The sequence below is a fragment of the Hirundo rustica genome, chromosome 5 (assembly GCF_015227805.2).
Source record: "Hirundo rustica isolate bHirRus1 chromosome 5, bHirRus1.pri.v3, whole genome shotgun sequence".
Lineage (NCBI taxonomy): Eukaryota > Metazoa > Chordata > Aves > Passeriformes > Hirundinidae > Hirundo > Hirundo rustica.
The window spans coordinates 61,610,832-61,638,177 of NC_053454.1; the positions used below are offsets into that span (position 1 = coordinate 61,610,832).

Consider the following 27,346-nt stretch of genomic DNA (forward strand, 5'->3'; position numbering starts at 1 on the left):
GCTGAACAGATTCCTGTTTATAAAGCTCACTTGCAATGTGAAGCAGTGAGACAGAAATCCTCATCTGATTGCCTGGGAGTAGCTGGAGAAACCTGGTAGTGGAAAATGTACTTGGGCACAAGAGAGGCCATCTGATCGCTGATATTAAGTGTTAATATATTTATTCGTAGATTTGTGGCACTGTGGGACATTTTGCAGCTGTTTTGAAGACCAAATGGTCTTCCCTGCATCTCCCTTGTGGTTTTGGTGACACTGGGCCAGTCTGCAACTTTGGAGCATTGGCTGGAGAACATGGGATCTGGTAGTTCTGCAAATGTCACGTACAAGTACTCCCTGCAGAAGTCTGAAAATGGTGAGTTATTCTTAGAAAAGTGATCTTCTCCTGTTTTCTCCTGCATGTGCTGTTGAGAGGTTGCATTGAATGTGTTTCTCCTCTGGGTTACCTGGTTTTCTTTATAGCATTGAAGTGAAGTTTTGTCTTTCAGTATCTTATGACAAGGATTCTCAGGTGTCAGGCAGAAGACAACAGGCTTGAGGAAATAACAGCTATTTAGACTAGGAGTAAGTTAAAATCCACCCAAGCCTAACCAGAAATGAATCAACAGTTAGAACCAACACCTGCTGGATTAAAGACTTGCTTGGGTAATGCAGGTGTTGTGTCTGCTGACAGTGAGACAGGTGTCACCCTGCTACTTCCCCTGGATTGTTTTCCAAGGCTCTTACTGGCACAGGACTGGTTAAGCAGAAGTGTTAGCAAAGGCAAAATAAATCTGGTTACAAAGAAGGTGAGATGGTGTGGATATGGAAAGCTGTAAAACAAAAAGTGTGCATTTTGTCTAATTACATCAGCACAGTGCTCTTAATCTCTGCTAATAATCTAAAAATTTTTATGGCTCTCAAAGCTGTAGTGATTTATTTTTATGAAGCTTTCTGTAATTGTATCAATTTTGTGGGTGTGTGCCTGTGTCTGCTGTGGAACAAAGGGAGTTCATGAGGGTGACCTTAGATATAAGGAAGAGTTAAAAAGTAATTAAGCAGCCTTTTCTTTGTTGTTTGAATCATGCAGTCTCGAGCACTGTCAGAACAGCGGGATGGGGTAAACTTCAAGTGCTTGGAAAAGAAAATGAGGATTGAAAGTGGGGATAAGGTTGTGACTCAGACTTCAGTTTGTTACTGTCCGCTGTTGAAACACTCTTTTTATTTAAGTTAGACTTACCTGTCACCCACAGCACCAGCGGTTCAGGGACCCAACAAGTCCAGGGTTATTTTAAGATGATCAAGTGTAACACAACACTAGTTACTTATTTGAACCCATGTATTACATCTGATACCTCAGCAACAGTTTCTCACAGCAGTAAAGCCTCCCTGAATTTCTAGCTTTTGGTTCTCAACACCCTTCAGATTGGCCATCTGCAGCAGAGCAGTTACTAAGAACTTTCTGTCCATTAAATGCAGTGTGGCAGATGTCATCGCTGTCCCTCTATACAAGGTCTGAAGGCTGTTTTCAATGGAAAATGTAGGAGCAGAGCTGTTCAACTGACCCTGCCTTGGAATGAAGTCTGGTTTGAGTGCTGCCACTTTGGTATATTTTCAGTAGTTTATATGATATATGGTTTGGATCATCATAAAATGTAGCTAAGTCTTTCTTTTCTTAGTTGATTTTTTTTCCCCCCAAACTGATTCAAACACTTCCAGGTATAACTCACACAGGTAAGCTGCAAAATTAGAATACCTGGCTTTTTCAGTTACAGAGTCAGTCTCTGTAAAAGCAGAGTAAAAACCAGTGCCTTGCCTATCTGGGGCTTAAATGCTGTGGATGGTGGTATTTATGTTAACTGTGCACTTGATAACATGTCTTTCATAGGTTTAATTTTTACTGTTTCAAAGGTTCTTGTTTTCATTGGTATGTGTGGAGTCATCACAAGGAATTTTTTTCAAATCCCAGCAGATCAGTAAGCATTTTCTTAGAAAGAGAGAAGGCAAAGAATACAGAATTTATTCCTGAGTTAAGGCTTGTCAAATCTTACCTTCTTGCCCACAACTTCAGGGTGTCTCAGCCTCCTGCCAAACAGCAGCTGTAGATCTTCCTTTTTGTGCTGAGCAGTTCCCAGTGCTGAAAGAGAATCATAATTTATAAGGATTACTGTTTTCAATATATAATCCATTGAGATACCTTCTTTAGGGAAAGGTCGCTGTTTCCTGCTGAAGTACCCGGAGGGCCATTTGTTGTGTAATTAATGCAAGCTAATTGAGTTAATATGATCTCTTTGTCTCTTGCTAGTGTACAGCAGCCTTTGGGTAGAGGTGAGGGATTTTCCTCCTTTTAATGAATATTTTTCCATGCACCTGCCATTGCTCTCCCTGCTTTGGTGAAGGTGGCAGGGGAATATACCTTCTGCAGCAGGCCTAATTCCCTACTTCTGTTGTTCCCCTTGGATTTTGAAGCCAGCCTGTGGATACAGCAGTCATCCCTTTCCCCCCTTAGCTAAAGATGACAGAGAAGCAGTGCTAGAAGTTATTTTAAGTATAGAGCTCACAGGTGGGGCTTCAGAAAGGAACAGGAAGGGATGCAGTGTAATCCAAAGAGAGATGCCAAATAACAGAGCTGGTCCAAGTGGGATCAAGGGCAGCTAAGGAGGATGAGAGATTCTAGAGGTACGTAAAGTTCTGTCACGGAACTTGAAAAAGGAAATGTGAAACTGCACCAATGTGCTTCACTTGAAATATGCACACACCCCACCTGAAATAATCTTTGAAGGGAACACACTGGAACTGGGAGAATACAGAGGATGTGTTATGAAGGTCAAAGGGTGGATAGCCATAATTTGGTGGGAAGCACCTGGTGTCAGCGCTGGCAGTGGCTTGAACCTCAAACAGGCACCTGGAAATTCTGGCATCTCAATCATTCTGTGTCATTTAATGACAAAAATTCTGCCTCCCTTTTTTCACTGTGGGTGTAGTTTTGTCTTTATGATAAGGTAATGGCATGTTGATATTTATGCTACAATAGAGTCCTTCTAAAGTTCTTCCACAACTGCAAAAGCTGAGGTATTTAATTGGCATAAAGAGAGGTAGAAAACCCCCGTATTTTTAAGGCTCTAGAAGGAAACTTGGTATCTTGTCTTCCCCCAACCCTTTGCACGGCCTCAGTTAAATTTCCGGTTTCCTGAAGCTCCAGCACCCAGGGAGGATAAGATGGACATAAAAATAATCAAGGTAGGTAAAAAGGGCGGATAATATCTGGTGCTGAGGAACCAGCAGCAATGGTTGGAAGTTCTTCAGTGGTCTCTGGTCAGGCAGGGTCAGGGCAACCTCTTGCAAAAAAGAAGGCAAAAAGAAGAGGTTTTTTTTCCCCTTAGGCACAATAATACAATTCCTGGAAACTTCTTCCTGAGAAGGAAAGGTTCTTTTCCACGTTCAGGCACGGGGAAGGAGCCATTGCACATACCTCAGCTGCAGGCAGTGCCACTCAGCAGCTTGGTTCTGTTCTTGTCCCCCAGCTTTCAAGGCAGCTGTCTTGATCCAGCAGTGGTATCGGCGCCACGTGGCTCGGCTGGAAATGCGCCGCCGCTGCACCTGGAGAATCTTTCAATCCATTGAGTATGCCTGCGAGCAGGATCAGATCCAGGTATGGTGCCCAGGAAAAGAGCAGGTAGGAAAACACATAAGAAAGTGGTTTCTGTGCCAGACTCTGGCTTTCTGACTGCTGGCTGGTAACCCTCTGAAGTGCTTCAGTGGGTCAGGGGCTGGGTTTCCTGCCCCTTTTTAACCTGTTGATTCCCTGTCTGCTTGTGTTGCATAGAACATAAAGTAAGGAACCTCAAAAGTAAGCCATTTAACAGCTTTTCTGGAGTCTGAACACAGTAGGCAAATCTATTTGGTTTGTTACATTTTAACTTGGATTAAAATTCTCTTACATGGCTGCCTTGTTCTCAGGGAGAGGAGGGGCTCATAGCATACTTCTGCCTGTGGCTGAAGCTAAAGTCACTGTTTTGACTTCATCTCAAAATAGTCAAAACTTAAACTGGTACAATGAGGGTTGCTGTACATACCAGACAGCATGAGAAGGGCAGAGATAATACTCCCAGAAAGAAGATGATAGGTAGCTACTCTGTTGAATTTCATTCTGGGATGAATGATGGGCTCTCCCTTTTCCTGCAGCTTCACAACTTCTTCAGTTACCTCATGGACCAGTTCACACCAAGCAGCAGCAAAGAGAGTAAGTTTGTGTGCTGTTTGTAGATGTGGTACCAGCAGCTCCAAAGGCTGCAGCCTGTATTTTTGCCAGTGCTGGGCAATCTTCTGAATGGCACATGTGGCCAAGAGTCTCAAGAGTGATGGCATCAGGAATTACCTGGAGACTATGGGCTGTGCAAGGGATGTGCAGCAATTTCTGCTCTTAGGAGCTGGAAGGAGGCATAAAAGCTCAGTATGTTTTCACAGAATCACAGAAGAGTGCACACTGCACCTTGAAGATTTGTCTCTGCAGCCTTTCCCCCACAGCAAGTTTTGTAGCAGTGCCAAGCAGTACCCAGCATCCATGGCTGTGATTGCTCCTGAGTACCAGCCTAACTAAACAGTTCTTCTGTAGCAAATTACCAGAACGGTACCTGGAGCCAATTAACTACTTTTTTGTCTGTTTCTGTTTTTTTTTTTTTTTTTTTAAAATCATCCCCACTAATCTGCTATCCAGGGGATTTTATCAGTCGCATGTTCATAAGTGGAGAAAGTTACAAAGAGGCAGAGCTGGAAAAATACTGTGACTATGAAGCTATAGAGGTGCCAGACTCCTACACCGGACCCCGTCTCTCTTTCCCACTCCTCCCTGACCATGCCACGGCCTTGCTGGAAGCTTTCCAACAGAAACAAGTAAGGACCCCCAAAAGGTACAGTGCATTCCCCTTCTCTGAACAGGGCTGTAGGATCAATAATTTGGTCTTAGCTTTCTTACCAAGCTCAGTTGACTGTAGTATAACAAGCTGGCTGGCTGTTAAACAAAATGGGGTTGGAAACTATATGGTATTTCCTAATGCCATAGAAATGGTTTTTTCTGAAAATATACTCCTGACAAAATGGAACACTTTACATAGGAGTGTACCAATGTTAAACTGAATTTCATTTTTAAAGGGAAAGGTCAGCAATAGCTCATGTTGAAACTTTTCATAATTTTTTGTTCAGATTTCTCAATTTGTAAATATGTATAGGATGGCCCAGAAGGGAACAGCCAATTACAATGTTTTGTGTTATGCAACTTGGACTGATTTAGAATGTAAATTACGAGTTTTTTGATGAGGAAATTAAGTACCAGCCCAGCACTAACAAGACAAGCCTTCATACAACTGTAGTGCTCTGCTGCCATCCCTCAGCTGATGTGCTGAACTGCAAAATAGGCCAAAACATCCCTTCTTCAAAGAGAGCTCCTAAACCAAAGGTTTCTCATGTCCCAGCTGTATTAAATGCTTACACCTTGGTTTTGAGCATATCTATCACGGCAGGACATGTGGAAACTCACAGACTGGTTCAGTGTGGAAAAACTAGGAAAGATCTAGAGGAGCATCTTCTTACCTGTGATACTGAGCTGAATTTTCTGCTGCTCCTGGAGGTAGTGTGGCCTAGTGGGTATGGCCTTGTCCACAAGGTGCTAGGGCTTTAGGGTTGCCTTGCCAGCCCTCTCAGTGCTGAGGCTGGGCTGCCTTGGGCCATCTTGCTGTTTCGCAACATTTGCCTCATCTTGTTCGTAAGCCCATAGGTCAGCACAGACTGCCATCCCAAGGAGAGTTTCTGCCATCCAGGCTATCCTGGTAGAGTCTTTGCAGCCACAGTGGTGCTGCTCAGAGGCCACTCATTTCCTGCTTTAATCCCTTCACTTTCTCCTAGTAGCAGCTCCATGCTCGCTATGTCTTAAACCTCCTTCATGAGACCAGGAAGCACCTCAAGCAGTTGCCAAACATCAGCCATGTCTCCACCTGCTACAGCGAGGAGGTCACTGTGTGTGGTGGGTCCCTTGCAGCCTCTGGGGTGGAATGCTCCTATGGGAGGGTGGGGCAGACCGAAGATGATAGTGAGAGCACAATGCTCCCCTCTGTACTGAACGTGGAACACAAATTCTCTCGATAAGCAAAGTGTGTGACGCCTTAGGAGGCAACTGGGTCTGTCTGAAATACCCAGGTAGTCTTTTTTATCTCACCCCAAACTCGGAGTTGTTTTACTAAACCACAGAAACCACACCCAGCTGAGGACTGGTCACAAAACTTGGTAGTGGTCTGACCTGTTCTGTGGTCTGGGATTATTTAAACAACAAAATCCCGGAGGTGTTCTGGGTGAGCACCAGCATATGCATGCAGATCCAGAATGCTAATGCATCTTTGAATCTTATAAGTAAATTTGAAACAAAGGCTTTTAACTTTTCCTACTCTGTCTAATGTTAAAATGTTGAGATACTTCTGAAGAATACATAGCACAGACTTTTGCATCCATTCAGCCTTTGGAAAACAAACCTCTCTCTCCAATATTGTGTTAAATGAGAATTCGATCGTTATTTTGAATGCAAAGCTTTCTCCCATATAATGACAATCTCGTGTCATGTTGCGCCATCACAAGAGATTAATGAACAAAGCTTCTAAATCAGTGTTCAGCAGATGGTGTAGGGGTTTTTTACTGTTCTTCTCAGACTGCAGCTTAAGCCTTGCTTGTCCTTTTCCACTAGGCTTGCACTTCCCCAAGTATTTCAGTGGTGATTAATTTATAAAGGACATAGTTCATAGTAAGTTATGTATTGGTGGTATTTTAAGTTTAAGGTAAACATACTGTGACTTGTCTCTTTATGCCTGTTAGGAGACTTGCATGGCCAGCTGGATGACTTGTTCCTCATCTTTTACAAGGTAGGCACTAAATTTGGAGAGGGATGCTGTCCAGGCATTGCAATGGTATCCCATGGATCATGTTGAGAAGTGTTTGCAAAATTAGGCCATTCGTGTGCAATTTTCCAAGTCAATTTGATTAGTTTTAAATGGCTTCACAAATCAGTAGCTTATTCCTTTGCTGACTTGGAAATCTGATATCCACATCCATTTTATTAGTGCCAATGGGTATTTTTCTAGTGCTAATACCAGTGACAACCCTTTGTGACTGCCAGTTTCACTGCTGGGGCCCACAGGATAAAGATGAGCTAGAATTTGTTGTAACCTGGGACAGGAGCAAGAGACTATGCAGCTGGGGGTGGGGCATATGGACACCTTGGGGAGGCCTCTCAGCTGACACCTGCCCATTCCTCGCTTTTACAGAATGGCCTTCCTTCCCCTTCCAAGTCCTACGTGTTCAATGGCGACTTTGTAGACAGAGGCAAGCAGTCCCTTGAGATCCTTGTTATCCTCTTTACTTTCCTCCTGATCTATCCCAAGGAGGTTCATCTCAACCGCGGGAACCACGAGGACCACATGGTGAACTTACGGTACGGCTTCTGTGCAGGGCTGAGCACGATGTCGAGGGCGTTGTGCAAAGTCCCACTGAGCTTCCTTTCTCCTGTTCCTTTAGCTATGGTTTCACCAAGGAAGTGATGCAGAAATACAAGGTAGGCTTATGTTTGTGTCTTGTTTACCCGGTGAGACATGCATTTAGAAGACTCGATGTTTTACCTCTTTTTTCTTTCTCTCAGGTACATGGGAAGAAAATCTTGAAGATGTTTCAGAATGTCTTCTGCTGGCTGCCCCTGGCCACGCTGATTGATCACAAAGTCCTCATTATTCATGGGGGCATCTCTGACACCACCAACCTGAACATGCTCGAGAAAATTCAAAGGGACAAAGTAGGTTTTATTTCCCAGTTACTACAAGAGACAACAGTGTTGCTGATTTGTGGTGAGGAGCTCATTTCTACATGTCAGCTTAGCTGTTGACAAGACAAATCTAACAGATGGTCTTCCTAGACAAACTTGTGTTTACGTATAGGCTTTGGTTTGTTAGTGTGTGTGCATGAGCTGTGAAGGGATGAAGCACTGTTGGTTTCTGGAATATGTGCTGGTGCTGAAGTAAAAATACAGTGATAATGAGACATTGTCCCACAGTTCCTCAGCCTGTTTTTACCCCCTAGATTTCCAGAAGGATTTTGATAAATCATTTAACTTGTCTCTGCCTCACTCTCTAGTTGGAAAATACCACTTTCCTTCTCCAAATATAATGACAACTCTTGCATTAGTCATTAATGCCGCATTGTTCCCATTGCAGATGAAATCTGTGTGCATGAAGTCAATGAGGAGGAGTGAGACATGATGGATGTGGGACACAGCTGTAAACTCAGGATGGCTTGCCTGAGGGGATAGCACTAATTGTTCCCTATAGTCAAGCAGCAGTTGATGACAGAAGGGAGTGGGGCTTGGAGGCTTGGGTCACTTGAAGTCTGCCAATAGAAGATGAGATCTGGGTTTTCATGCTGTGTTATCAATTCCATTTCTCTCATATCTTTCAGTTTACGTCTGTGTTAAGGCTGAAGAAAAGAAGAGAGTTTAGTAGAAAACCAGACATACAGGCCATAAATGGGGAGAGCGAATCAGGCACTGATGCAGCAGGCAATGATGCAGCTCCCAGGTTATCTCTGCAGCCCCAGTCAGCCCAGGCTCCCAGCGCAGCCAACAGACTGGAGTTCTCCAGGTGGCTCCGGCAGACAGTGCAGGAGCAAATTGACACGTGCCGCCGGCTGGTGGACATCAGCGAGTCAGAGCCAGAGGAGCTCACCTATTCCAGCGCGGTCTCTTTGAAGGATATGGATGAGCCGTGCTGGACTCGCCAGGAGGAGTGGAAGCAGGTGAGGGGTCTAAGCAGGGTCCTGAGCAGGGTGCGCTGTGGGTGCCTCCTGCAGCAGTTGGTCCTTCAGTGGTAAGTGGCCAGGAGGGGCTGCTCTGTGAGGCTGTGGGGATGTTTCATTGGGTACCTTTGTTACCTCCTGGGAAGAGCAGCTGGGGTCTTCCTTTCCTTGTTTTTTTTTCCAGCCTGAGAGTCTCTTCTGTGTGCTCTGAAACCAGTTACTTGGTTAACATTACATGTGACCTTCCAGTGCTGCACATCTTTTCACTATAGTGCTGTATATTGAAGTCAGGGTTAAAGAGATTAAGCTTTAATCCAAACAGTGGTTACTGAGTCAGCACTTGTATTTCTGGAGGCTGCAGGATGTCCTGGCTAGCGAACAAAGGCGTTTAATACCAAACCTGCTGACAGCCTCAGGATCTGCTGGTTGTTCTTGCCCTGGGACTTGCGTTTTGGGATGGAGGAAGACAGGCAAGAGTCTTGGACATCTTAATGCTGACAAAGGCAAAGCTCGTATCAGGCCTGACTTATGCACATCCTTCTTTCCCCTAACACTTTGGATGTGCCTGTAGCTCCTGGACAACAATATTGCCACTTCTGAGGTGGCCCAGATCTGTGACAATCTTCAGCTGGAATGCAGGAAACACGTCCATTCCCCTGCACTATGACTAGCAGCAGTCTAGGGAGGGATTCAGAGACCGAGCTGCATTTACTTAGTGAACTTTTCCAATCCTTTCAGATTTTAGATGTCCTCTGGAGTGACCCCTTGCCTCAGGAGGGCTGCAGAGAAAATAAGGTGCGAGGTGGCGGCTGCTACTTTGGGCCTGATGTGACGGAGAAGTTCCTTGAGAAGTACAGCTTGCAGTTCCTGATCCGCTCTCACGAGTGCAAGCAGGAGGGCTACGAGTTCTGTCACAACCGCAAGGTCAGTTGGCGGTGGTGTGAAGGATACCTGGGTTTCCATCCTGCTGGGGTGGGGTTTCTGCGGGGCTGCCTTGTCTCAGTTCTGCATTTCTTCCAGTGGGGCTTTAAGCACATGCAAAATCCTTGAACAGGCTTATTGGGAGTTAACTGAAGTGTGTTTCCCTCTGAAGTCTAGTTCAGGGTCATCTGGAGCCAGCTGCTCTGCTGGGGACATGGCTGTGCAGGCAAACCATGTCCTTGTGTGTAGTGCTTGAGAAAAGATCTGAACCCACTTGTGCCATGGCTCCCACTTAGTACAGCTGTTCCTGCAGAGCTACAAAAGGGTGTTACTGAGCTGCTGCAGCCAACTTCTGTTCTCAGAATATTCACAGTCAGGTCAGTGGCTTCGCCAGGGCACTCGGACTCCGGAGAGCAGAATTGTTGGGAGAGAGCACAGGAAAACTGCAGAAGTCCAGCACATGGCCAGATCCACGCGTGACCAGTGCCACCCACAAGGAGCTAACACCTGCAAGGCTTCCAGGCCAGCTGCCACTTGACTCTCCCTCTTCTCCATAAAACATGGTGCTTGCACAGTCTGTGGACTCTGGAGGGGATCGGGTGTGTGGTTTACATGTACGTAAATATTACAGGATGTATGTACTGACTGCAAATGCCTCTTTTTGGGATTAGGTGTTGACCATCTTTTCAGCCTCAAACTACTATGAGATTGGCAGCAACAGGGGAGCCTATGTGAAGCTGGGACCAGACCTCATCCCCCACTTTGTTCAGTACCAAGCAAACAAGACAGCCCATCTGCTCACTATGACACAAAGGCAAGGCTTTGCAGTTGCTCTGTATTTGCCACATCAAAATTCCCAAAGGGAAAACTTTGTGAGCTTTTAGAAAGTTTGTCTCTGGAGGTAAACTTCCACAGCTTAATTTTCTAAAGAATAGCTCTAAAGGAGGGATCAAGCTTTGTACTTGAAGTTACTGAGGAAAGCTCAAAGGTTGAGAAGAGTATGTTAACAAAATTTCAAAGGGATTTTTCTAAAGGTTGCTGATTTTTCAGCTTTTCTTTTCCATGTCAGATTTTAACTTTTGACCTTTGCTGAGGTTCTCTTTGGCTTTGTTACTTCACAAATGAATGCAGGGACTCATGGCATCAGCTGGAGGGAACTGTGCCCTGGGCATGCAGTGTCTTGTCACAAGCACTGAGATGCAGCTGTAGCTGTGCAGGGTGTGAGGGTCTGGGAAATCCATGGACAAGCCAGGTAGAGCAGTGGGAGGGAAGGTGCATGTTTTCTTGTGATTCATGGCAAATCCTTAAACTGTGTCTCTCTGTTCTGCATCCTCCAGAATCAGCAGAGTGGAGGAGTCAGCCTTCCGAGCCTTGCGGGAAAAGCTTTTTGCTCACACCTCAGCCCTCATCAGTGCCTTCAAGGCCTATGACACGGACGATACAGGTAACTCAGAACTGAGGGGCATGCGGGTTCATTGCCTGGTTGGATAGGGCTGAAGTGACTAAGATGAGTTTGTGGCTGGATGGGAGACTGCTCACTGACAGTTGTCACCAGCTGTCATGGGGAGCGTCATGGGATACATCCTGTATCAGACCTTGCCAGAGGTCATTTGCTGTTATGCAGTCTCTGTGGATGCCTCTGAGTGACACCATGATGTGGGGGTGCTGGAAAAGCAGGATGTCATTAGCCTAATGTGTAGTAATTGAGGTTGGCCCTAGAACTCCTTGCAGCTGAAGTACTGATGAAGCATTGGAAAAGATGACCTGGAACATGTCTGCTGTGTCACTTGAAAAGGGCTGGGTGGTCTCTAGAGGCCCTCATCCCTGGAGTCTAAAATCACTGGGAAGAGGAAAGTGAGGGATGTCTTCCATGACAGTTGTCTCTGTCAGAGCCTTAAGGAAGGAGCTGAGAGTTCTTACTTCTCTAGCAGACAGGAGTGGTGTGTAGGTGCAGTGCCCAAGAGGTGTTGCTGAGAACTGTCCATTGGTGGGCTGGGGGAGAAAAGGGATATGGTGCCTCGCAGAGCTGCTCATGGGGAGAACTGCTTTCTTCCTGGGCAACAAAACTTCATAGGAATCCAGCTCAGTTGTTACAGCAGCTGCTAAAATGGGCAGTGGGCTGCAAATTTCTAATGAAATAGCCAAAGTTAGTGACTTGCCTTTGTTCTAATGTTTACGGCCTCCTAGCCTTGATTTGTTGCAATGATGAAAAGCTTGATGAGGCTTGGGTGGGAAGTGTGCATGTGCCTGCACTGCAAAATAATGTTGTGCTGTCAGCAGCACCTAGACTATGTATGTGTCACAATTCAGGCCTTTTCTTTGCCTTTATGCGCTTTCTCCTACCTCCGTCCCAGAGGTGTCTCCCTTTTCCCTACAGGAAGGATCACGCTGAGCAACTGGGCGACAGCAGTGGAGTCAGTGCTGCAGCTGGGACTGCCCTGGCGAATGCTGAGGCCGCAGCTGGTGCGCAGTACCAAGGACGGCATGCTGGAATACAAATCGTGGCTGGATGACCTGGCCATGGAGCAGAGGAGCCAAGAGGTAAGCACTCACTCCCTTCCATCAAAGCATGATGAGCAGCTGCTCACCAGATCCCCAGCATGTGCAAATCAATTATGGTACAATGGCACAGTGGATGGTTCATGCATAATCCAAAAGCACACTGAAGTTGATAGGAAGTCTTGCCTGAGCTCAAATAGTCCTGAGGTACCCAGCCCATTTTACAAATAGATGATGGATGTGAAGTCAAAATTTAGAGGTAGTCTTGGATGCAGGCTTGTGAGTAGGAAAACTGTATTCCACTCTCCAAGTAGCAGCTTCTTAATTGTGGGCAGCAAATGCAGCTCTGTAGTGCTTCTAAAATGCAGCCTGGTTTGCTGTGAGCCCAGAAAAGTGCTGTTGGGAAGGGACGAGTTGCTGATGGTCTGTTCTGCAGCTGCACGGAGGATCCAGTCATCATACACCTGGTTGATAAGGCACTGCTTGCAAGTTCTTGAGAGCAAAAAATACTCTTATCTGTGGAGACATCTACAGTAACAACTCAGAGAGAGCAGAGGTGTCAGAAGGATAAAAACTGTGATCATGTCTTTCAGCACATCCAGTCGAGCTTGCTGGAAGTCATTTATCGAAACAGATCGAACTTAGAGACCATATTCAGGATCATAGATAGAGACCATTCAGGTAAGCAGGTGTGCAGCGGGTGTTGATCACTGCCTTGTGTTCCCTTCTGCTTTGGAGCTTCCTTTAGTATGTATAGAGGTGTTTTCATTTAGGCTTGGGTCCTCCTGCTCCTTCCCACACTTCTGAAATGCCCATTTGTATTATGTCTCTTTGCTGCTTTGTGCTGTTTTAGCCAGTGTTCTCCACATTAGGAGATGGAGCAGCAGCATGTAAAACACTCCTCCACAGGTCTCATCTCCTTTGAGGAATTCCAGCAAACCTGGAAGCTGTTCAGCTCCCACATGAAGATTGAACTCACGGATGATGGCATTAATGACTTGGTTCGCAGCATTGACTTCAACAAGGATGGGAACATTGACTTCAACGAGTTCCTGGAAGCCTTCCGCCTCGTCAAACAGTGTCCGGCGTGAGAACCTGCCGAGGGTTGCTACGTCGCATGCCTTGATTTCTACAAAGCCAGGACTGTCTGACCTAACCTTGAGCGTGCCTGCAGATGGCAAACAGGGAAAGGGAAGGCAGGTACCCGAAACAGCCATCACTGCAGGGCAACAGCTGTTCCCCCATTTGGGGAAGGTAACAAGTGAAATAGATGAGCTGCACTTCAATTCCGACGGTTTTTAAAATAAGCTGCATTTTAAGTAGTTTCCTGCTCAAAGGGAAGATGCAACTTTGATTCTCTTGTCAATGTGAGGAAATGTTACAGGTATATTCAAGAGCAGTAAAGTGGAAGTCAATGTATTACTTGTAGGCAGTGTTTTAAGGAGGGAGCACCTGCTTGATCACAGCTTTCCTTTTAATAAACAATTTTTTCTAGATTGCTGTTGCTTGGCTGTTCATTTCTTCTCTAGTTAACCCTGTGAGCAGCAGTGCTGTTCCAGTGATGACACCTACTTCCCTGCTGGTGTTCCTGTGCTGTGGTAAGCTTGTTCTGGAAGTCTGGAGCAACCGCGTACATGTAGTAGAGCAGAATGTTGGAAAAAATACCTCAAACGTGCAACACTGTCTCTAGCAGGGGGATTTGTTTAAGAAATCTATTGAGATAATTTCATTTTCAAAGCCTAGGGCAGTAGATCAAGTAGCCCCCTGCTAGGGAGCCTATGCTGCACATTCAAGTTATTTTCAAAGCATGAAAGGACTGCAGCTTGTGAAGTGGGGTGGAGCATGAAGAGTTTGCAGAACAAGAACAATGTGTTTCTCAAATACAAGCAGCACAGTCTGGCAGGGGCCCCATGGCAGAAGACTTAAGACTGCTAACCTAGCCCCCAAAAGAGAATTCTAGTCTCACTGAATCTTAGAGCTCATGGCCCAGTGCCGACAGTTTATTAACTGGAACTACGCTTCCAAAAGGAAACTAATCCTGTTCCCCCTTAACTAGAGTTTCACATACACTTTTTCAATTGTAATGGAATCATGCTTCCACACTCTCAAATGCACAACACAGTTTCCAGCACATAGCAGCTGTTTTTCTAATTTTCCATCCTTCAAATTTAATGAATGAAATTAATTTTGATGGCTAATGAACAAAATTATTTTGCCACTTCCAGTTTTTTTCTGCTGTACAAACTCCTACTGCAGAGAACACTATATTTTTGTTTCAGTTATTTTCAGTGACTTTTGTACTGAGAGGGAAAGTGGGTCTCTCTCCATGGCACGGAGTGAGCAGGTACCTGCTCTGCAGCGCTGGCTACCAGGTAGGATCGAAGGGCCGCACACCTTTCATTTTGGTTTGGGGACTGAGGCTGCCAAGCAGTTCGGTGGCACTACGTTTGACAGCCTGCAGTGCCCAGAGCAGAGGAAAGCACACTTACCTGGAGTTGTGAGAAGCATCACTGCTTTGCTGATGTCACTGAGAGCCAACACCACACACCACTTATTACAAAGTCAGATTGAATTTATTACTCTTGGGCAATTAAAAAAAAAGGCAGGAGACAACGTCCAGACATTCTGTTACTTAGAGGGGCAGCAAAGCTTTGTATAATTCACATGTGTTGAGTGATCAAAACATAACCTTCAGATCCTTGCAGTCCAAAGGAAAGACAGAAACTGGAAACACAAACTTTCTGCAGCTTGCCCCAGTAATTGACTGGTATTGCAGAGAACAACATAGTTATAGCAACAAACATCTCTGTAATGATTTAAATTAGCTGTTTATACAATGGTGCTACTTGATTGTTCTGACAGAAACACGGAAGCGGGCTAAGCTTTCCACAAACCGAGTCATTAGTGAAACAATCCCCTCAGTACTGCATTTTTAGGATAATGCTGTTGTAAAAAAAAGAAGAAAAAAAGAAAAAATGTACAATAGTACATATAATTTTATAGTAAAATGGTATCTGAACAGATTCAGTTTTCTTTCTTTTGTTAAAGCATATACAGCTTTATAAAATATAAACCTTCCAAAGGTCAATTTTAAAAGCTTAGAAGAGGCTTTGCTAATTCTAAAAGTAACAGACGAAATACCATTTGCTCCTACAAGATATGCGTTTTATTTTACCTCAACAGTTTTAGCCTTGGAAGGTGAGCCATGAACTCGACTACCGTGTTCTGTGTAAACCTCCACCAGTCAACTGAAGACTCCCCCTCGGATGGGAATGCTCTCGTTCAGCCCATGTTCTATTAGCTTGATGTCCTCCAAGTCATCCTTGATGATGCTGATTAGGTGACTCAGCCCTTCTTGCTGCTGCTTCAGGTGCTGCAGATAGTTCAGAAACCAGTGTGAGTATTGTTCAGCTTCACAGACTTACTCCTCAAAAGTGTGGCACTGGCACATTGAAAAGCCTGGCATGATTTCTTAGAGGAAGGAATAACAGCATTTTCTGTACTAACAGCCTATCTCCACAGAGTGATTTTGTACAACAGTGCCCTGGCACTGAGACAAATTAAAAGGATGCCTTCAAACAAGGCAAGAACATGACATTCTAGATCCAGTCAGAGTGTGTCTGGCTTAAATGATGAAGTTCAAAGAGTAGGCCAGGATTCTGCCCAGTAATACTTACTTGCTTGATTTCCCTTAAGAGGTCTGCATCTATGTAATAGCGCTCTTCAGCCCGCACTGCTCCAAAGTGGTTCTGCATTCTGATCTGGGACATGAGCTCATTCAGTCTGCCCTGGGAAGAGGAACAGGCTGGAATCAAACACAACCCATTTACAGCTGGCAGAGCTCCAGCATCTACCATTCCTTCAGTCTCCAGGGCTGGAAACATTGCTGCTCATTCAATTTTTAGATGTTCTGGAAGACATGCAAAGGGTAAGCCACTCCAGTATTTCCAAGAACTCAAAACTACTGAAATACCTATTGGCTATTCAGCAAAGAGCATGATGCTACAACCTACTCACACTGCCAGACTGAAAGCCTCCCACAACCAATACACACATGTGGTTTGGAAAACTGACATGTTTTTAGTGAGGAAACCCCAGAGCTGCTGGCCAAACTGTCAGCCACTCACCTTGAACTGCGTGGGTGCATTAAGTTCACACTGAATTGTATCCAACTGTACACGAAGCTGCTCCTCATCTGCTTGAATGGCGTAACCGCTTTTCCTTTGGATCTCCTGCTTTATTAGCACCTACAAAAGAAGCCTTTGACGTTCATTAGAGAACATGGGGCCCATCCCTCTCCCCACCAGCCCATCCACATCTTTTGCCCTTCCTTCAGCCTGTTTCTCACTGGATTTGTTGTATCATTTAGTCTGCTGCTCTAGGACCTCAGGGCAGTCCTGTGGTTTTGGGTAAGAGAGAGAGAAGATTCCCAAGTATGGCAGATCTGAAGCTTTCCCTTACAGCTCTGCCTGGTATTTAAATGAACACCTGTTAGCTGAAGTCATTTTCAGCACTGGCCTGCACAAAATGGAACAGATTCTCCTTCCCTCTGAGACTGCTTGTGGCACTAGACTATGTCAAAGGACTTATTTAGATTATCCCTGTTACCTGCAAAGTTCTGTGCGAAAGTGCCATCAGCTTCCTTTTGTACTGTGCAATTTTTGCCATAGTTGTCGTCTGGTTTTTCTGCAGCTCACTGATATCTTCTGATATTATCTGCAGAGGAGATGGGAGTCAGATGGAAGTCAGAGAAGTTTTTGGTAACAGAACATGTTAGGCCTCATTTAAAACTGTGAGTTCCGTGACACTACACTGCCCAGCAACTTAGCGTCCTTGACTCAGATGATTTTAGAAAGCTTTCTTCTACCTCTACTGCTCTGCGTTTATTTTTGTACGCAACTGGGATTTTCAGAAGGCATTGGAAAATTGATTGCCCAAATTTAAAAGTCCATGCCAATACAACTTAATTGAGCTGGTGTGGATTAGCCTGTAACAAAACAGTAGGCTTGAACCTGAAACAAATGAAAGCCAAACCACACTGCTCAGTTTTTGGGCAAAAGGTCTATTTAAGGAATATATTAAGAACATGGTTCACGTTTCAGTTGTGAACACGCAGGGACAGGTGCACTTAATAACGCACCCTTTGTCAACAGCAATTCAAGATAAAGATGAGCAACCTTACATCTAATCGAGTTTGATGCTGTTTGGTCATCTGATCCTGGACCTTTAATCTTCTCAGCAGTTCCTTGAAACCCACCATTGGCACAGGAATAAGCCTATGAGAACACAAATATTTTGTATATGTTTTTATACTGGACACATGGTAAGGATTAGTAATTATCAACAGAATCTAATATAAGGTTACAGATTATGTTGGTCTTCTATAAATTAATACATAACCATATCTTCTTTTGCTAAACTCTAGAGTCCTCACTATTCCCAACAACCTGTTCCTTTTTCGTAAAGAAACTAGCCCGATTTATCTGTAACCACTGGAGGGTACAAAGGTGCATCGCCTTAAGCAAGAGAAAAATACCATAACTGTTGCAAAAACTAAGTCACAATAACTAATCCATGTAAAGGACACCACACCTCCAGTGAACCCAAGTAAGACTCTTTATCCTGACAGTTCCTAAGCACCTAAATGGGAAAAGGAATTAAGACAGGCACTTCCAGTAATCTTCACTGCTTTCAAGAGGATCAGCACTTGGCCAAGCTGTACTCAAGTAACTTTCTTGCAAGTTACTTGAAGGGTACTATGCAATTACCATCTCTTTCTCCCCCTTCCAAGCCTTGTTGTAATACTTCAGTACTTGGACAGAAGTATTGGACTTACTTATCAGGATCAGGATTATCAACTTTAGCTTGTTCCCATATAATAGGATCAACACCTAAAAGAAAAAAAAAAAAGAAAAAAAAATTTAATATTAATATCTCAACAGAGAGATGTTACAAGTGCTAACCAGGAAAAAATGCTGTGAAATACAAAAACCCTATGAACCATGCTAACCCAAATGCCTCTTACACAAATTAAGACTAATTAAACTAAGGTAGTTTTTTAAAAGTCCTGATCCTGAGCAGGGCCAGTAAATTCAGACCCAAAGGCTGTCAAGCACTCCTGCAGGTTTGAAAGCAGGGGAAAGGAATAGGTGCTCCCATTGGATAACCTATACTTTAAAGGGAGAAATTCCTACTGCTCCCACTATACACACACTTGGGTCATCTGTCCTCTTAAAGTTGCTTATTGTGTGAAACAAACTAATATTTAAAAAGTCAGTAATTTTTTTATCGAAGTACCAATTCAGTTGGCAAAGTAATCCCAGCAGGATTTAAGCAAGACTAGGCCCAGTGCCTTTCCCAATCCACATTTCATAACCTTTCATATCTTAAACATATATATATATAAAATATATATATATATAAAAGATATAGACACAAAGGTTGTCATCTATCAAATGACATGAACTGCCCTTACCTACCCTAAACCAAAGCTCTATGTGCACTGTCTGTGACCACATAGGCAAGCTAAGAGACCCATCTGAAAACTAGCAAGTGAGTACAGGACACGATTATTCTGATATTTAACTTTGTTTTCCTCTTATTCTTTTCACAGGTGTTTTCCAGCAGGCTGACACCTGTTTTTTTTCCCCGGAGAGCCCAAAAGGCCCAGCCCACGCACCGGCAGGAGGGTTCTGCAGGAGCTGCTTGACTTGTGCCGGGGACAGCTCTGTCCTGGCCATGGACAGACTGACCCCCAGCTGCTGCAGGGATGATTTGATGTTGGCTTGCTCAAAGTGGGCGTAGAGGGTCGTTGCGGGAACTCTCCTCGAGGTGCCATTGGGCGAGCGCTCCACAACGTAAATGATCACTTCTGTCCTGAGTGAGGCAAAATGCAGAAGGTCAGGAAAAGGCCAGCAGCACATCGGAGCTAACACAATACAGAACCACCCAAAATCCAAGCTCTCACTTCTCCCAGATGACTTTTAACTTCCTTTAGCCAAGTGAGATGTAAAGTACCAGTAGCTGCAGGGCTCAACGCAGCAAGGGAGTTGAGCAAGCTGTAAATACCACTAACTACATTGTCCGCTCTCCCCAGTTGTAACAACCATATTCTATGGTGATACTAGTACTACATTAAAAATAACTTAAAATCTCCGGAAAGGTACTGGACTTAATGCCATAAGAAAAACTATATGAAGGAATAAGGGATACAAATCAAACTCAGGATGAACACATCTAAAATCAAGAAGGGGGGACAGTAGACTTAGGCACCAACCCTTTCCAGCATGCAATAGAAATGGGCAACCTGTGGGAAGTTCACGTACTGGTCATCTGGCATCGTTTTAACACCTTCAACATTGACAGTAAGGGTCTGGTTTCCTCCCAAAATTTTGTGTAGTGATTCTACGAGCTGCTGCTGCTGGCTTCGAATATCTGCTTCTTTTCTGTTAAACACCAAGACCACAAGGCCATCTTCATCTTTGTTGTTGGGCATTAAACTGTAACCCACAGCCTGCCAAGGAACAAATGAAAAATGAAGGTATGTTACTTAGCAAAAGCATATCCTTGTGGCATGAAGGGGAGGGGCTAAATACCTCCATTTTTAGAGCAACTGGCTCAAAATTTAACTCACAATGTATTCAGAGCTGCAGAAACATAAAATTAATCCCCTTTTAAATCATTCTCTCACACAGCCTTCATTAGAGCAGCTTTTGAAACAGTTTGGATTTTTACAAAGAGTTCCTAAGAATCCTTTTCCCATCAGGGGAGTTGCCAACACAGAAGAGCTGATAGCAATCAGGAGCATTTTACAAACTGACCCTTATTCTAATTGCAAATGCAACAAGAGGATCAGACCTTATTACAAGCAAAAGCAGAGTTGTAGCTTTCACCTCCTCTTGCCTATCAGCTGCCACCCCAACATGGCACTAGTGACAGGGTGGGCAGCGGGGACTTTGTGAGGCCCTGACACTTTGTGGGTGGGTGTCCTGCACCTTTCCCCTCATGCAAATTCAGCTGAAGAGAGAAACGAGTTGAGGACATGCCCAGGAGCCCGGTTTTGTCAGCAGAGGGTAATCCACTGCCACAGTGAGCCTTGCAGAACCAGCCATCCTGTCATGGAGCACAACAGTGACAGCTAAGGAAGAATTTGTTTTTAAGCACATGACACCTCTGGTATTTCTGCTTTAAATAAATAACTTTTCCTTGATCTCTTTATGCAACACAGTATTTTCAAACTAGAACAGACTGTCTTTACTGTGGTCCTTCGAACAACAGCCTGTAACATGTATCTTAGCAATGTGCGTTGTTGGTCTGGAGCTGTATGCTTCTCATGTGCCCTAGAGCTGGAGCTGTGTACAAATGGATTCCCATGGAACCCTTTGTGTAATGCCTCTTTCTTATCGGATGCCAGATGTTTCCAGAGGCAGGAACCAAACTAGCTTAAGACACTTTTTTCCTATCCCTGTGCCACCTTCTCCCCTATTTTTTGCAGGCATCTTCCACTGGTGGCACAGCTGGAACTTGTCAGTATTTCACTTAAGGCACGTGAAATCAGGGCATTACAAACACTCCAGTCACTGGGACAAGAGTAAACCTAATATCTGGCATTGTCTAACCTGAAAACTCTTCTTTTTAGTAAATGAAACTCTAAAATAGCTGATTTTGCAACACAGAACTTACACTGGGCAAGCTTTCAAAGCTCAGAAACCGTGAAAGCAAATTCAGACAATAACTTTACAAGAAAACAAGCTTTCAGGTGCACTGCCAACAAAATGTTCAAGGCAACACTGAAAACGGTGACGCAACAGAACCGAGCATTTGTTAGGCAGAAAGAGTCGCTGCAGAAATTTTACAGATGTCTCACAAAGCGCACAATCAACACTAGACTTAATGAATTATTAACCTACATTCAGGGCACAAAGTTCGCACTCCAAAGGATCAGCTCAGGGAAGGAGGGTATCACCACGCCTGCCCCAAATCCCCTCACAAGCTCGAGGCTTAGCGAGACAGTCAGCAGGTGCGGGATTTGCGGAGGATGGAGAGCCACAAATTCTTTGTCGACATGAGAAGCAAGATCTGGAACTGCTGATGATTCTATACACAGAATGGAGTCAGCACTGGCAAGGATAAAGGCACAAGAAGGCTGAAGGCTGGTGGATTTTAAAGCTGGCACAGGCCAGGTTCACAGAGGTTACTTTAATCTAGACAAAGCAATGAAGAAAGACCCTGAAGCTCTTATTCCAAATGTTCACAGTTTCTTTCAGACAAGGTTATTTTTAATTTTCTTTGTCTTATTGTAACATACACAGATGCACACAAAAATTAATTTCCAGAGATCTGTTCCCAGTACACACACACTAACCTGAATGCTAGCACATGAAAATGTTACTTTCATGATCCACACCTGGGCTCATTATCTAGTCCCTCCACACCACCCAGATTTCCAGCATCTTCAAACCTTTTAATGAGAATACATCAGAACTGTGCAGATTACCTGGAAAAACACTGCTTCAGAATACTCTTACCAACGACAAAATCTGATTTAACACCCACGAGATGCTCAGACTCAGCAGAGTAAGGGCATGGGCGCCCTCTGTGGGCAGCTGAACAATGCCATACCTTAAACCTGCAGAAGGGGTTTTCCTGCGTGAACTCCACTGGAGCGATGTTGTTGTTGAAGTATCCCTTGCCCGTGCCCCAGAAGGCCTGGAGCTGGTTCCATTTGGCCAGAATGGCATCCCTCTCATCTCCCAGCAGTGTCGGGGCTGAGAGGGCGCTGGCTGTGTTGATGAGCTGGTTGGACTGAGCAGGTGCCTGGGCAGGCTGGCTGAACAACCCGCCCCCTAATGCTGGGTGGGACGAAGAGAAACAAATTAACTCCCCCACCGTAACCAAGCTATCACCTACCATCTGCCTATCACAGGCATCACTTCTTACCATATTCGGAGAACCAAATAAAAACACAGAATGAATAAATGGATTAATCTCAGATTGTGTTTCTTAAGTGTCTTTTTACAGCCATTCTTCATCTACAACAGAAGTTCCTGAATGCTACATTAGAAGAAGTATTTTTTTCTTTTTAAACAAGATACCTTATTGATCCATGTCATCATCTGGCACCCTCAATATCTAAATCGGAGAGGCAGGCTGGCTACTACAAATTCAGTGGACTCAGAGCCTGAAGCTGCTCATAATCCAACACCCATTTATATTAACCTCAAAGCCTTTTTCCTCCCCCTTCTTGTAATGCTGTGACTGCAACATCAATTCTCTAGCTTCATTTTCTACCAGCATTAAACCAAAGGGATAAATATTGTTGGAAGCTCAGGGACTTGACTGAGCTCCAGTTTAAGAGTTTAAGTGTAACAGCCTCCTGTTACAACACACGTCTGTCCCGCTACCCTTAAGTAACTGAAGGTGTCAGTCTTGGCTTTCACTGCTACAGGATGGGTAAATCCAAAGGCCATACTCACTGGTCTGCTGCTGCTGCTGGGTTCCAAAGCCTCCAAAGCCTAGCCCAGTTCCCAACCCACTACCCAAGCCAGTTCCAGTTCCCGTGCCAAAACTGGTACCAAATCCAAAGCCTTTGTTCTGGGTAGCGCCAAAGAGTCCTGGGGAAACAAGTAAATGATTATTGAGAAAAAGAGCACAGCAGCCACGTAATCCAAAGCACTCCTGGATTTGTTCTCAAGGCAGTCAATCCTTCAGTCCCTTACCGCTGGTGCCGGTATTGGTGGGAGCAGAGAAGCTGAACGCCGCTGCCGCGGTGGTGGCGGTGGTCCCAAAGCCTCCAAAGGCACCTGCCGAACATAGACTGCGGTCAAGCAGCGGCACACGGACCCTGGAGCTGGGCACAATGGGACAAGCGACGGCACGCCTCGGGTGTTATGGGAACAGGGGCTGACAGACGGATGGCACATGGCACAAGCATGTAGGTCACACTAAGCATGGGGATCGAGTTCATCGTCCAAGGAAATGGGGGACAAAACACGGACCACAAAGCCAGAACTTGTATGGTGTGTCAAGAAAGCAAACAAAAAGGCAGCAGTCACCTGACATCTCGTTCCTTTACCAGAGGGATGTGCTCTCCCTAGTGACAGACACAACTAACAGTACCATTCCTTAGATTCTTTCTCAGGAATAAGCAACCTGACGTTTTGTGAACTTTAGAAATAGTCCTAACCTTGGGAAACAAATCAAAGCCTGAGGCCAGGCACACACAGTTGCTGTGCTTACAGGCAAAATTCACAAGTTCCTTTTTTTTCCCCCCAAGCCTTGTTTCCCAATGATCCCCCCCTTTACATCTCATTTGGAGGTTCAACTACTAGAACAGGAAGATGGAGGCAAAAGCAATCAGCCTTCCACAGATTTTCAGGAAAAGCAGTCACGGGCCAGCAGCAGAAGGACCTAAGTGAGCACCTGAGCTCCAGCGGTGCCAATGGCGCTGGCCCAAGGTGCAGCTTGTGGGGTGCTCACCCGCCTGGGAAACCAAGGTCTCTGGGAAACCAAGGTCTCTGTGTTTCATGCTGCCCTTACACGTGCTCAAATGAGAAAAGACAGCCTGCTACAAAGGATTTGTCACAAAGATGCTGCCTCTCCTAACTCACATGTCAATATTAAAAAAAAAAAAGATTCTTTAGATCTATCGCACTCACAGTCCTCCTGTCCACAAACAAAATGAAAAGCATAAATCAAAGCTGATACGCAATTGCATTTTATTTCCATTCAGCAAACATCTTAATGTGAGTGGGCACAAGAAATGATTCCCTGTAACGCCCACGTTTCAGTCCTGCCAGTGAGCGGGACACCCTGGCAGGAGCACCAGCAGACGACACCATTTTTAGGCACCTTTCTACTCACAGCAAATTTAGCCATCCTTTCTTGAAAAGGGACCTGAGAGTACAAATTAAACATCAAATGGACTATCCACGGTCTCTTCTGAAGCAGCTGAAATGAAGCCAAAGAAATCCAGCCCAAGAGTGTTCACAGCAAATAACCCCCAGTGAGATCCCTGGAGTGCACTAAACAGATGAGAGGCGCTGACAGAGAGCGATGACACTGTGGGATGGATGGATGGAATTCCTATATGAGCAGCAGCAACGGGACCCCCTAGGCTAATTGCACACCAACAAAAGCATTAGAAATCCATCCAGTCCAGTGTTTTTACAGGGAATGGGATCTGAAGCCCACAAAGGGCTTCCTTAGCCAGCCCCCAGTGCACCCATCCTGTGCAGGGCCTTCCTGGCGCCTCCGGAGAGCTGGGGCAGGGTGGTTTTGGGATGCACGGCGGCTTTTGGGGAACAGGTCACAGCTGGGCTCTGACTTTGTGCCGGTCGTATACAATTTGTTTCTCCACAGAAACTACTAAGGTGTGGTGCATGTGGTGCTCATGACAGCCAACGCAAGGCCAATGAGGAGACACGGGGGAAGATGAAAACATGACTGCAGTAGTCCAAGAATCTCATGTCAGGAAACGTGGCACAGGGACCAGCTCTGGGATTGCTTGGGATCACTTGGATTCATTCCCATTTCACAGACTTTTGGCTACAGGGTTATTTTTCCTCAGAAGTTATTCCCTGAGAATTTAACAGGCAAAACCCCTCCAAGCCTATGGCTCTCAAACCCATTCCATTTCCAGAGCTTTTATGGCCAGTCTTCACTGGATATGAGGATTAGTAGTGGACACAGATTCCCAGTGAGGGATGTAATTCTTGGACCCCTGCTGGTAACGTTTACCACAGAACACGTATTTACGCGTTATCTACCTGCGCTTGCCAGACTGTTACCAAAATTGAATGGTGGAGTTGAGGTAGTGGAAACACCGAAATTCCCAATATTAAAATTCACCGCGGGATTAGCAGTTAATCCGAAACCCCCAAAATTAAACCCACTGGCAGTGGAGTTTGCAGTTTCAAGCCCACCAAATCCTGACGAGCGGGAAGCAGAAAAAGAGCAAGGCAACATTAGTTCTGAGTGAAAGGCAGGTCCCAGGAAAGAAAAGTTGAAGCATTTTTCCATCCCCATGGGCAAGACAGGCACAGTTAGAAACAAGAGCAAAAGGTATTAACTGGCATTAAACATTATTTATCAGGTACAAAGAGGACAGATAAAAGCTCCACACACTGCTGCTGTAAGGACATTACTTTTCAATTGTACTGCGCATAAAGCAGCAGCACTTCCCCGCCTTATTTCAAAGGCCTACATGAAACCATCTCTGTGATTCAATATTCACATTAAGAGTAATTTTAACAGCCTAAGACTGCTCTATAGAGCTGCATCTGTGTTAAATATAACAGATAATAGCAAAATTAATTCATAAACTATCAGGAAGGCAAGAATAAATCATTCCCATATAAATAACACAATCAGACAGCAGAACAACCAGGAAACACAGCTCCAGCAGCTGATGCAGCACACAAGCCTTAGCTACTCCAGGGCAGACTTATCCAAGATCTATTCCCAAAATCTGACCACCTCAGCCTTGCTGGATTTACTGAGGCATCCAGCACCCCTGGGAAGCAGCTGAAACGGGTTCATGCTGGACAGACAATGGGAAGTCCTGAAGTGTGATCCCAGATTTCCCTTCTGATATTAATCTGTGAGTGTCATAATCCTTGCCTCAGTGTACAGGCAGCACAAGGTGATTTTTTTCACTTTCAGATGGGGCCAGAAAGAGTGTGCGTAAAAGTCCCAGAGTAGAAGAGACAGTTAAATTTGGGTTAACTACAGTAAAGATGAGTCCTGTCCAAAGGACTTGTTCGGAGCCAACAATTATTTTACTAAGTGAGGGTAAGGAACACTCTGTCTTACACCTCACCATAACTGACAGTGACAAAAGAAGGGGGGAAAAGGTCTTCCTTTACAAGTTAACCCCTTTTACCTTGCTTAAAAGTGAACTTCCAAGGGCATCTTGTCGTCCAAACGACGACTTTATTGCAAGCAAAATGCTGATCCGAGGGATCTGCACCACCTCATCACAAGCGCCTCAAGAGCAACTCCCGGGGCCGCCGGGGGCCGGGCGGGGCGCGGGACGGCGCCTCTGAGGCGGCCGCTGCTCCCATTGGCCGGGGGGCACGCGCTGCCGGCCACCGCCGCTCCCATTGGCCGCAGGGTACGCGCGGGCCGCCGCCGCCGTTCTCATTGGCGGGGGGGGGGCAGGCGCCGGTCCCTGAGGGGACAGCGATTCCCATTGGCGGGGGGGCACGCGCTGCCGGCTGCCGCGGTTCTCACTGGTGGGGGGCGCACGCGGGGGCCGGTGAGGGGGACCGCGATGCCCATTGGCTGGGGGCCACGCGCGGGTCCCTGAGGCGGCCGCTGTTCTCATTGGCGGGGAGGCACGCGCTGCCGGCCGCCGCGGCTCTCATTGCCCAGGAGAGGGGGGGCACGCACTGCCCGCGGCTCGGTTCCCCCCGCCCCGCCCCTCCGCGCCCGGCTCCTCCGCGCCCCGCTCTCCCCGCGCTCACCGGTCGGGTTGGCGGCCCCTGCTCCTGCCGTGGCGCTGAAGTTGAAGGCCATGGAGCCGATCGTGGGACGGCAAGCGGAGGCCCCCGCGGGAGGCGCGTACGAGCCCCCGCGGCGGGTCCAGCCACAAACAACACCGGCCGCACACGCCGCTTTTCCGCCGCCGCCAAAGCGCTTCCGGGTGGCGCAGGCGACGTCTGATGACGTATCGGCGCGCACCAGCGGGCTGTACCACTGCGGGCTGCAGGAAGAGGGGCGGGGAGAGCCATAATGTCCCAAGAGACACAGGGAAATAAAGGAGAATAAAGCCAAACAGCTCTTCCCCGAGAATCGGGGAGGAAATGTCCTGCTTTGCGCTAATAGGGATTAGAAAAGGAAGGAAAATATTCTCAGCTTCAGGTCGCTGGGAGTTGAGCCTGGGCTCACCCCAGCAGCGGGTCTCCCCTTCCTGGATCCGCTCAGGGGTCATTCCCTGGATTCCCCAATACGGGGACCGCAGCGCCCCCATTCCTTTGGGTGTCCCGCTGCAGGACCTGGCAGGCAGCCAGGAAGGGTCATCACACAGCTTCTTCCCAGTGACACGGGCATCCCACATCCTTGAGGAAGAGCTTCCTTCCCTCAGGGAACAACTGCCATGGGAGGTCGGGGAGTCTCCCTCTCTGAA

At 45.9% G+C, this 27,346-nt stretch overlaps 2 protein-coding genes across 4 annotated transcripts; one reads left to right on the forward strand and one right to left on the reverse strand.

The window, feature by feature from the left end:
* The first annotated feature begins 115 nt into the window (after window positions 1–115).
* PPEF2 (protein phosphatase with EF-hand domain 2) lies at window positions 116–13,544 on the forward strand. The gene is made up of 16 exons (XM_040063861.1): window positions 116–352; window positions 3,501–3,628; window positions 4,162–4,219; window positions 4,694–4,869; window positions 5,881–5,995; window positions 6,835–6,881; window positions 7,284–7,450; window positions 7,534–7,570; window positions 7,655–7,804; window positions 8,464–8,799; window positions 9,538–9,723; window positions 10,392–10,534; window positions 11,058–11,164; window positions 12,098–12,261; window positions 12,813–12,900; window positions 13,129–13,544. Exons 1-16 carry the CDS (start codon window positions 292–294, stop codon window positions 13,308–13,310), a joined length of 2,145 nt encoding a protein of 714 aa, XP_039919795.1. The 5' UTR covers window positions 116–291; the 3' UTR covers window positions 13,311–13,544.
* A 1,226-nt stretch (window positions 13,545–14,770) lies between these two features.
* NUP54 (nucleoporin 54) lies at window positions 14,771–26,863 on the reverse strand. 3 transcript variants are annotated; one of them, XR_009207899.1, is made up of 14 exons: window positions 26,685–26,863; window positions 24,987–25,148; window positions 22,938–23,021; window positions 22,695–22,832; window positions 21,841–22,070; window positions 19,545–19,732; window positions 18,899–19,095; window positions 18,056–18,110; window positions 17,402–17,495; window positions 16,828–16,935; window positions 16,347–16,466; window positions 15,897–16,007; window positions 15,395–15,592; window positions 14,771–15,162 (listed from the first exon to the last, which is right to left on the reverse strand). XR_009207899.1 is itself a non-coding variant. In XM_040063857.2 (13 exons), the coding sequence occupies exons 1-13, from the start codon at window positions 26,734–26,736 to the stop codon at window positions 15,464–15,466; spliced, it is 1,668 nt and encodes a 555-aa protein (XP_039919791.1). In that variant the 5' UTR covers window positions 26,737–26,863; the 3' UTR covers window positions 14,771–15,463. The 3 variants fall into 3 exon arrangements, 2 of the variants coding, with proteins under 2 accessions (XP_039919791.1, XP_039919792.1); XM_040063857.2 differs by having other exon boundaries at window positions 14,771–15,592; XM_040063858.2 differs by lacking the exon at window positions 24,987–25,148 and having other exon boundaries at window positions 14,771–15,592; window positions 26,685–26,862.
* Window positions 26,864–27,346: the final 483 nt, after the last annotated feature.